This window comes from Mastomys coucha, unplaced genomic scaffold (assembly GCF_008632895.1).
Source record: "Mastomys coucha isolate ucsf_1 unplaced genomic scaffold, UCSF_Mcou_1 pScaffold4, whole genome shotgun sequence".
Classification (NCBI taxonomy): domain Eukaryota; kingdom Metazoa; phylum Chordata; class Mammalia; order Rodentia; family Muridae; genus Mastomys; species Mastomys coucha.
The window spans coordinates 81,581-93,374 of NW_022196910.1; the positions used below are offsets into that span (position 1 = coordinate 81,581).

Genomic DNA, 11,794 nt, shown 5'->3' on the forward strand with positions numbered 1-11,794 from the left:
AAAAAAAAAAAAAAAAGCAAACCAAACCAAACAACCCACAAAAACAGTAACAAAAGGCAAACCCAAACAAACAAACAAACAAAAGATCTGTCTGGGAAAGAACAAAGAGATTGACAGAACATGAGAATAAACTTAGGGGAAAAACTACACAACTAACATAGGGTCAATGTGGACACATGAAACCAGGAAAGCCAGTGAGTCTGGCCTTACTAACACACGTGACTGGACCACGGTAGCATCTACATGCGAATGTGTTAGTAACACAGACTTTACACCAGCACAGAACTAACTGCAGATGAATCCTACACCTGAATGTCAAGTGCCAAGTGCAGAACTTCTAGAAGACGCTAGGGAAACTAGAGCTCTGCCGGTCAGCAAATCTGCCTTCCCTAGCAAGACTTAAAGCAGCGGGAGGAGCCGGCTGCACGGTGACGTCAACAACAAGGATGTTTTCACACAAAGGCGCCACTCCCCATCTTTGCTCAGGGCAGCCGGCGGATTGAAGTCATTCCGGAGTCCTGCTCTGGCCTGGGAGGTGCAGTGACCTCACGGAACTCACGGGACCTCATGGGGCACCGACTCGCTGCCGGTTCGCGCACCCTGGAACGAAGGGCACGCGGGCTCCCGCGACTCCTCCCCGTATGGGGGATGGCGGCCCCTCTCACCATGGTGTAGATTCCGAGCTCTCCCCACTCTCTTCTTAGCTCCCGCCAGCGGGTAGCTGTGTAGCACACAAGACCAGGAGCCCGTTTCTCAGCCCTGTACCCTAGCCTCCAGCACGGCGGACCGGAAGCGGCCTCCCCATTCTAAGTGAGGGTCCTTCTGGAGGCCCTGATTGGATGGTGAGAGCTGAGTGACAGGAGCAGCTACCTTAGAGACAGAGTTCTCTAAGTGTAACAGCCCAGTGGTTCGCAGCTCCAGCTTCCGTCTTAGGCACAGAATTGTCCCAGACCTACAGAGACTTAACATTGCAGTAGAACTTGTCCCTTGCACTGTTCCTGCACTCACTAGGCACTTCTCCATGTAGGCACAGGATCTCTAGTATATAATACAAGGATTATTAAACAATGTGCAGTGGAGTGATCCGCATGCCTCACAACTACGGATGCCTAGCCCACCTAGGTTAAATTTAATATTGGATATAAAATTTGCTATTCATCAGGCAACAGCGTCTTCAGTAAGGCACACTTACGATTGATCACACCTCACTTCCCTGCATATTACTAGCCAAGACTTTAACATTTTCCCAGCTTTCTGTTGCAACAGGGGCTAACCATGCCAGCGTTTGGGAGGTGAAAACATCAAAAGTTTAAAACCAATCTACAGAGAGTCTCAGGACAGTCAGGAAAAGCACACACACACACACACACACACACACACACACACACACAAAAGCAACTTGGTCTATGACACCAAATACCAACAATTAGAGCTCCTCCCCGCCAAACAGGAGGTGACCAGGGTAAGGACCTGGGGTGAGAAGACAGGATAGAAGGGTTAAGATCAGTTTGTCTTGCAAAACCTGGTGACTCATATTAAGCACATTTATTAGCATATACAGCTCTGATAAACTATACATGGAGAACTAGACAGTCAGCAGAAAAATTAATTTAGCAGTGTCGCTTGCCCTCCGTTCCAAGGTGACCGTGCCAGGGTCCTTATCTCCACATTCCAGCACACTAAGCATCTCACATTTTCAAAGCATAAGCTTATGTTTATTTACACCATTTTACTTGTGGACACGACAAGAGCCATGATGACTGCCAACAAAATTTCTTTATTGACCCTTGCTTGCTCTTTTTGAGAATACAGTGAGTGGGATGTTCAAAGTTTTCAGCACTGGTCTTTAACACTACAGAGTAAACCAAGGCAGGCAGTGAGGTGTGCTGATGGCAACTGGGATTAGTACTGACAACAGCTGACAGGTCAGCACTAAGGAAGGCTGACAGGGTTCTGGCTACTATCTGGACTGATGCTGGCTGCTGCCTATGGCAGTCATCAATTAGAGAGATTACTCAGCTGACTTTTTCTGAGTGAACAAAGCTTGATTCACTGGAGCTGGCACACCCTGTGGCCAGCAAATTACTCTGAACTCTTTTAACTCTTAGGAGCCAGTAAGAAAGAAAAGAGAGTCTCTCTCTCTCTCTCTCTCTCTCTCTCTCTCTCTCTCTCTCTCTCTCTCTCTCTCACACACACACACACACACACACACACACACACACACTTCAATAACTTTTAATACATAAAAATACATGCATATGGACAGACAGACAGACATATTCACCCAGTGCATAGATGAAGTAAAGCTCCAGCAAGCAGGCTCCAAGCATTTTACACATACACATTTACACACACACACACACACACACACACACACACACACACACACGTACACAAATACCTGGCGAGTGGATGGAACAAAATTCCAATAAGCAGGCTTTAAGCATTTCACATATATATATACATGTATACACATATACACACAATTGGTAGATGGAGCAAGTTCCAACACACACCCACACAAGTTTTACACATATACATACTGTTGGGGTCCAGGAATTGCCTCACAAACCACACAGACACTAATTTTAGTCAGATAGGGACAGTTTATTGAGAATGTGGCCCAGGACTGGTCAACCAGGGCCATGGTCCAGATTTGGGAACTGAACAATGACCCTGAGTTAAGGTCCTACAGGGTATTCAAGCACAAAATCTACAAACATTTATGCCAAGTTATTTCACCAACCAGAATTTAGGCATAAGGGAGTTCCTTAGCAACGTGTCTTTGTTGTATATCTATACTGCTCCCATTGGTTGGGGTATTCAACTGTGGCAGGGGAATTACCTTGTCTAATATTCATGTCTTAACTTGTCTACCAGGATGGGACTTGTCTAACACTTGTGTCTTAACTTGCAAATCAGGGGAAGCTTATAAAGGCAAATACAATAAAAGCTTATAAACAATCGCAAGAAGTGCTGCTGGGTGATTGTTTCAGTCCCAAACTTATTGTGAGTAACTTTACAAAACAATTCTATTGACTTTTAATGTGATTGGTTTCCAAGGGCAAAAACATAACAAAATATGTAACCAATCTTGGCAGCAAAAAGTTTCCTAGTATCTGCAGACATGAGAAAGTTTCCTTATAATGGCTACCCAGGTAACAGTTGCCTAGACCTTGACTTTTTTTTTTTTTTTTTTTTTTTTTTGGTTTTTCGAGACAGGGTTTCTCTGTGTAGTCCTGGCTGTCCTGGAACTTACTCTGTAGACCAGGCTGGCTTCGAACTCAGAAATCCACCTGGCTCTGCCTCCCAAGTGCTGGGATTAAAGGCGTGCGCCACCACCGCCCGGCTGACCTTGACATTTTACCCAGGCCTTAACACATATGTATACATTTGATGGATGGACAAAGTTCCAACAAGTTTATTGTTTTCCTCATAGCTTATATATAGCAGCAAAATTTTTCAAGGAGTATAAAATGACAACGTAATCACCTTCTATTTCTCTCCTAGTAAGTGGCTATGAAAAAACAGTATGTTCCCTAATACCTTTAAAAGATATAACATCACAAAATATGGGTAAAGAAAACAAATTATTCCCAAGAACCCACGTACATTCTTAATTAACTAAGCAACATGTTATAGTTTAACAAAGTGTGAGCAAGCAAGGAAGTTTTCTCAGCCAGATAGTTTCTCATATTGGCAGGCAGCAATTTGTGGTTACAAAGAAAGGGTTAGTTATTTTATTATTTATCTTTGAAAATAATCTTATAAGAATCTTAAAAGAATGGCAAATCTAAACTTTTATATAAAAAGTCAGTCATAGCTACTCTAAATCATCAGAATGCACATCTACTCATCAGCAATTTTTATTAAACCATATCAGGAAGCTGTGGACAAAAAAAATATGAGCATAGGAAATCAATTATCCCCAGTCCAGCCTCAGTGAGAGTCAAGCCACTGTCCAGCCTCAGTGACAGCCAGCCAATGCTGCCAGTGTCCTTGTTCCCTGGCCTTACAAAGTCCCCTCCTTAACCAATAAGTATGTACCTTTCTGAATCTCAAATTGTCCCCTAAGATTTTCTACAATCACAAAGTTTTGACAGTAGCAAAGACATCTTACCCTAGCTTCACTAACAATTATATTTTTCAAAATATTTTCTAGGGGTAGTGCTCATTGTCAACAATCTACATCTCTAAGTTCTTTCCTAGGGTGGTGATTGAATCATTAATCTGCTCCATCAGCAATGCCTGAAAGAGATCAAGCATTATTATTGTGAGTGCCAGTGATACTGCCCAGTGAGGGGCTGGAAGCCCCCTTTGAGTTTTCGTACAAGTTTTAGATTAAGGGGGATATGAAGATAGCAAGCACAGCATGAAGTCCTCAGAAAAGGTAGTCCTCAGAGCCATGCCTTGCCAAGACAAACCCATCGTGGCTATGCTGACCTGTGGGCTACGTTCCATGCCTTCTAAAACCATTTGTTGTTGTTCTTGCTTGGCCTTTGACAGTGGACTGTACAAATACAAGCACTGAGCTGGCTAGCTCTAAGCCTGAATCCATGACCCTTTATCAAACTGCCCAGTAGAGGTATAAAGTTGTCTGGTCACTGTTTGTCTCAATGTAGCCACATATGGAACCCTCTCCCCTTACCATATCACATATCTATACAAAGACACCTTCATGGTGGAGGCTCTGAAAATGCAGTAGGCTGCCCCAACCACCTGTGAAGAATAGGATACCTTGTGTGGCAAGGCGATACTCTTGCAACAGGGTACGGAGATGCTGGATCTGTGGATGGCTAGGTCATGGGAGCCATGAACAATCAGACCAGTGAAGGTACAGACAGGATCTAGGCTGGTCGGTGCACCTGAGGCACACATCCCTGACTTAGCTCTTACTCAGGTGCAGAGAGGTGGTATGGGTATGTCTCACTGGGGCAGGGTCTCTCTTCCTGTTCCCCTCTTTCCCTGCTACTCCCTCCCCTCCTGTCTCCTTCTCTTCCTCACCTCTTAACTCCCCACATTTCTTTTGAGACAGTGTCTCATGCATCCCAGGCTGCCCTCAAACACACTATGAAGTTAAGGATGACTTTGAACCCATGATACCTCTGCCTATACCATTATCTTCCCTATGCCCGCAGAAAGAGGCCCTGGGGTATGGCACTGAAGTGGCTTTATACCATAGCCATCTCCTGTATGCCATTCAAGTCAGTCCCCTGCCTCCTGGTTCAATCCCGGAGTGTTGATCAAACTTCATAACTCCTCTGTCACCACCTGTGCTGTTTCCTCTTCTTTTCTGGGACAGCCTTGTGACTTCTGGGAGCATCTGTATACATTCATTTACTTCATGGACCACTGAGTCCCTTAGGTTTGAATATAGAGACTTGCAGGAGACAAGAAAATCACTCAGCAGGTGCACCAGAGTATGTTTCTGCCTCTGTCTCCTCCCTCCTCACTGTAGAGACAGAGGGACAAGGACATGAGGGTCTTATTGCTGGAGGTTTCCCACGGAGATCTCTGGCCCGGCCTGGTGAAGGAGCCCTTGCGAAGGGAAGCAAGCAAGCACGGACCGGGCTGTCTCTGCCGTGTCTTCCAGACCGTTCTGTTTCTCCGTGCTGCTCTGTACTGAGTTACTGAGTCTGGTCGTGCTGGGCCAACAGGCCGACTAGCCAGTGAGGAGTGTGGCGCAGCTTCAGGCCACGTTTTGGGAGAGCAGACCTCTTCCCAAGTGTTACAGCTCTAAGAACAGAAGGCTCAGACCACGGAGTAGATCTTTCACATGCTTTACTTCCCTGGATACCATACATATATATAGTTTTGGGGGGTCATTCAGATTTCGGCAGCAATTATCTCTCATTGGTTTGGGCTGAGAATCTTTATTTGCATGTAAGAGGGCTTGACCAATATTACACACCTCTCCTGCTGGGGCCGTTTTGGGGGTTTGGGCTGAAATCTGAGCCATTGGTCTCAGGAGCTATCACCGAACTCCTACCATCTCTTGTGAACAGATTTACTTTGCTCAGTGGGTCTCCGGGGTTCCCAGGTGGCCGCTCTACTGGACCCCGGCTATCAGAACCGCCCACTGCCCCACAAGGACATACAGTGCATTTTCAGTGAGATCCTGAAGCTGCAGTTCTAGGGATTCTGAAGACTCAGTTTAGATGTTCAGTCTCCATTCCTCACCTCTATGAGGCAAAGCCCCAGGGACCAACTTTCCCTATCCTGCACTGTCATGAACAATACTCATCATGCACTGGGAGGCCAGCCTAGGATCTGACTAATGGCGCTCAGCTGATCTCATCACACCATGGCTCCCTACACTCTGATTCTTTGAGTCCCATCACTATGCAGGTTGCAACTCTGGACATGTCACCTACATCCCAGTCATCCCCACAGGAGTATAAGCTCACTGAAAAGGGAAACCACCAGCATAGAGCACTGGGAAAGGACAACAATGGGGCAGGGAGGCTAAGAACTTAGTCTACAAAAGAGTGTAGATCCTTGTGCTACAGTGAAGAACAGATTTTGCCTCCAGGAAACGTGGTGATTGCCAGTCCCAGATCCAGTCAAACTGTGGGGTGCATCCAGGAACAACGCAGACTTCTCCTTGGAATTCAATATCAAGCCAACAGCCCTTGTTATTGCCCAACACTTCCATGCACTAAAACTTTGCAGGGTTACCTTAGACAGTCCCAGACATGACCTCTGTGCCACCTCCAGATTCATATTAAAACCAGGTATGGCGGGAGGCTATACTTAATGGTTATTTGGCCTTTGCCACCATCGTGGATAGATTAATAATTGGCAAAAGTAGTGTGACCATGAAGGGCTTGTAGCTTTTTCCAAGAATCATAGATTGGTATTATATTAGTGAGATTGAATTTATGGGTTCTACTCCTTCTGGCATCCAAAATTTAGGAAAAGGGCAATGTATTGATCAACTGTTCCTGATTCCAATGTCAGTGTTTAGTTGGGTAAACGATGCTCAAAAACTGGCCAAAGGATGTTTAGGAGGCTCAGATACATACTGGGTAGAATTAATAAAGAGGGGGCCACCGTGGATAGTTGGTAAGACATTTGAGGGATTCCTGGGCACAGGTGCCAGTGTTTCAGTTCTTTCCTATCAATCTTGGACCTCCCACTGGCCTGTTCAAAGCACCCAAGCAGAGGTCTGAGAAACAGCGGTTTCCTGTGGGCCTCAACAAGGTAGAGAAATTCTAAATTGGAAATCTGATGAGGGTCAGTTTCCGACCAGTCTTATATGCTGCCTGGGCTGGCAGTTAACTTATGGGGAAGAGATGTCTTCAAAGTAGACATGTATCTCTTTGTGCCTACTACCTCTACTGAGCAGAGGATATTCTCACAAAGATGGATTCCTGAAAGTGGTCTAGGAAAAGGTTTTCAGGAATCAAATGAATATTTAAATCTCATTTCAAAATCTTACAAACAAGATTTGGGATATTTTTTTCTGGGAAAAGTATGATGCTGCTCCTATTACCTAGCTTTCTAGGGATCTTATGTGAGTGAATCAGTGGCCCCTTACAAAAGAAAACAACATCTGTCTGCATATCACTGTTGGAGCAACTGGAACAAAATCAAATAGAAGAATCTGACAGTCCACGTGCCAGTGTCCTGACCCGGAACAGAGGTGGGGTACAGGGTTAGAAGAAGGCTAAAAGCTGATGGCCTCTAGTCTTTAATTCTCTCTTGCTGTTCTGGGGGTCAGAAGCTGCTGGCTTCTGGCAATTGACTCTTACTGATAGCAACAATTGACTAAAAAAAATAAACTTAGTTAGTTGGACTCTTTTCTCCCTAAGTCTTTGTGAGCCAGAAAGAAAGAAAAAATAAAGAAAGTAAAGAGAAAGTCATGCATACACACACACACACACACACACACACACACACACACACACACACACGCACGCACACACACACACACACATTAGGCCAAGCCTGATCACCTGTTTCATCAATTTCACAAGTGCAGATGAATACTTATATACATACACATATACTACTGTCTTAGTTAGGATTTTACTGAAGTAAACAGACACATGACCAATGACAACATTTCATTGGTACTGGCTCACAGGTTCAGAGGCTCAGTCCATTATCATCAAGGTAGGAAAATGGCAGCATCCAGGCAGGCATGGTACAGGATGAGATAAGAGTTCTACATCTTCATCTGAAGGCTGTTAGCAGAATACTGGTTCCCAGGCAGCTAGAATGAGGGCCTTAAAACCCACTCCAACAGGGTCACACCTACTCCAACCTTCTAATAGTGCCATTACCTGGCCAAGCATATACAAACCATCACATTCTACTTTCTGGCCCCCATAGGCTTTTTCAAACATATGAATCTATGGGGGCCATAACTAAACATAGCATAATGCAAAATATATTTAGTCCAACTTCAAAAGCCCCATAGCATATAGCAGTCTCAACAATGGTAAACGAACAAAGGTCAGTCTCTTCTGAGATTCATCCAATCATTTAACTCTAATTCCCAAAGCAAGACAGAAAAACAGCTGGGCAAACTCCAAATTCTGTATTTCCATATCTGAAGTCAAAACTGCCTTCAAATCTCCAACTTTTTCTTCATCTTTGTTGACTGCAACAAAGTTCTTTCTTCTGGGCTGGCTACACTCCCAGTTGGCAGCCTTCCTCAGTAGATACCCTATGGTTTGGGCATCTCAAAAATCTTGGAGACTCCAAAGCAACTTCAATATTATAGCTTCTTGTTTCAATGTATGGGATCTACACATGAACTTTTGGGCTCCTCCACAGGGCTTGCATCACTTCTCCAGCTCTGCCCTCTATAGCACTCTAAACTCAGGTTGTTCCACTCAACTGTGCTGCTGTTCTTGGTTATCATCTTATGGTACTGGCATCTCCAATACACAAGGGTCTTCTGCTGCAACTGGGCTTCACCAATAGCCTCTCACAGTTTCTTTTCATGGTGCCAAGCCTCAACTCCTTTGTATAACTCCTTCAGTCCTGGGCCATCAACTGCAACTGAGACTGCACCTTCACCAATGTCCTTCCATGGCCTCTCACAGTGCCAAGCCTCAGCTGCTCTTCATGGCCTCTGTAGTGGCTGTTCCTGGTTGTCAACTTGGCTGTATCCAGAATGAACTACAATCCAGAAAATTAAAGGCTTACCTGTGATCCTGATCTTGATCCTGGGAGATACAAGTTTCTGACCTGGATCTTGGCATAGAGATCTTGAGGCATAGTGGCCATGAATCCCAGGAGACTAAGCCAAGGAGATGTCTGAGTTCAAGGTCATCTGGCACAAAGCAAGTCCCAGATCCTGGCATGGTGGCACACACCTTTAATCTGAGCCACACCTTCTGATGGAGACCTACATAAGGACATTGGAAGAACAAAGATTCTATCTTCTCTGCCTGTTTGTCTTGTGGGACTGAGTGACTGCTAGATCCTTGGACTTCCATTCACAGCTGCTGCTAACCATTGTTGGGGAGTTGGACTATAGACTGTAAGTCATCAACAAATTCCCTTACTATATAGAGACTATACACAAGTCCTGTGACTCTAGAGAACCCCAACTAGTACAGAAGTTGGTACCGGGAATGGTTCTAGAGGAGCGGAAGTATAAGGATGAATCTTTAAGAATCTGGAGTTGGGAGTAGCTTCAGAGCTTGCTTTAGCCCACATAGTCATGCTGGGATAGAGTCCTCCACATCCTTTTCAGGCTCTGGGTGCCGTGGGCCCTCATTTGCAGCATTTCATCTAGGTGGAGACGCAGAAGCAGCACTTTCAGCAGCTGGTGCACCAGATGACGGAACTTTGCTGGGAGAAGTGCATGGATGAGCCTGGGCCTGAGTTGGACAGTCAGCCTGAGGCCTGTTTTGTGAACTGCATTGAACATTTCATTGATACAAGCCAGTTTATCTTAAATCGACTGGAACAGACCCAGAAGTCCAAACCTGTCTTCTCAGAAAGTCTTTCCGACTGATCTCAGCATTCTCTCTTTGGAAAAGTAGTTCAAGAAGTGAAGAGCTGCTGCTGAGGTGGTTGAAGAAATGGCTATGGAGGATTAACTCCCAATTTTCTTTATCATCTTGGAACATCTTGTCACCTGAGAATGAACAAAGACCAATTTTTATGTAAGGGAGTTGAGAGTCATGTGTATTTGGTTGTGTTTGTAAAACTAATCACGTGACAATAATTGACAGATAAATGAATGGATGAGATGCATATAACTGTACATGGGACTATGCTTTCTCAAGGTCCCTTAACAGCTTTATATAATTTTGATAGTGGAACAGCTTTCTAGAATTTGATAGTGGGACCACATAGGGTAAATCTCAATTTGCATGGGTTCATTTCTGGTTTTTTAGGGAGACCTTTGTGTCAGTAAAATTGGCAGCGGGGAAATAGCCTGGCCCAGTTTAACTGTGAGCTTTCTTTCAAGTCTGACCTGGAGCTGAAAAAAAATCCTATGGAGTGTTCCTACAATCCAGCTTCTTAGGTTGTTTCTCTCTCCTACACTTACTTAAGTATCAAATTGGGAATACTGTCTCGAGGTAGAACGGGAAGCTAGTCATAAAGGAAACTAGCTCGCGAGTATTATTCTTACTACCAGACACCAACAAGAAGATGTTAATGTACTTTGCATATCGGGATGCAAAACATTCACAGATGTGCCTAAAGAAATAATGATTTAAGCCAGTTCAGAACTAACAAAAGCTTCAGGGAGAGGCGCATGCCTGATGTTAATCATAAATTCCATTAACTGCATTCTTTTGGTCACCAAAATAAAAGCTTGCAAAATCAACTTTGAAAAAAAAGAAAAGAATCTGGAGTTGGTTTAATAATTCCCCAGCACCTTCAACTACTGAAATCTCTCCAGATATTCTCCCCTGGGAGTTCGGAGATTACTGAAGACACATGATTAAAACTATATTTCAAACTTAAAGAAGCTAATGCCTTTGATTATCTTGATGAATTAGGTGATTTGGCATACAAAACTTTCTACAAGTTGGGGGGAAAATAGGAAAATGATTTTGCTGAGTTGTTGCTCTTTGTATCTCTGGAAAATTTGATGAAGAAAAAAAATAAGTTGTAGGATAAAATTGAACGGCTCCGGATGCAAGTAAACAATCTAAAGGTTTCTAAGTGTGTCCTTGAAGAGAATCTTCTCTCTAGCAGCCATAGAGCTCAAGTTGCAGAAAATCAAACTGAAGCCCTCATTATAGGGTTGGCTGAATTACATCAAAAAGTCAAGTCTCAACCTCAGAGGGTGTCAGCGGTTAAGGGCATTAGTTGGTAAAGAAGGGGATCCTGTAACTTGGGGTGGGGATGTGTGGAAGGACCTTGTTAAAGCTGACAATTTTGAATCTCCAGATTCTCAAGGGTTTACCCCACCTGAGGAAGTAGTACCCTCAGCCCCACCCCTTGAAATAATGTCTTTTTCACATGAGGAAGTTAATCCCCCAGAGTCTGATAAACCAGCAGTGACTTTCTCTGAAGAAAATGCCAGACAAGACAATATTGATGTTTCTCAAGGCCCCCAATATTGATGTTTCTTCTAGACCCATAACCAGACTCAAGGCAAAACAGGCCCCTAGAAGGGATGTAGAAAGTTGTAGTCCACATGCTAATCGCCAGTTGAAGCAGCACCATTTGTTGAAAATGCTGTCTTTTTTCTACTGGATGGTTTTAGCTCCTTTGTCAAAGCTCAAATGACCATAGGTATGTGGGTTCATTATTATCTCCTTTTTCAAAGCTCAAGGCCAAGTGGATCAAGGACCTGCACATAAAACCAGATACA

At 44.2% G+C, this 11,794-nt stretch overlaps 1 protein-coding gene across 1 annotated transcript in view; it reads right to left on the minus strand.

The window, feature by feature from the left end:
• Positions 1 to 784, minus strand: part of LOC116076317 (zinc finger protein 431-like) — a 16,776-nt gene extending 15,992 nt beyond the window's left edge. Inside the window, exon 1 of the mRNA XM_031350038.1 lies at positions 666 to 784. Within this exon, the coding sequence (XP_031205898.1) occupies positions 666 to 668 (3 nt within the window). The 5' untranslated portion in view covers positions 669 to 784. The remainder of the gene's footprint in view (positions 1 to 665) is intronic.
• Between the last annotated feature and the right edge of the window lie 11,010 nt (positions 785 to 11,794).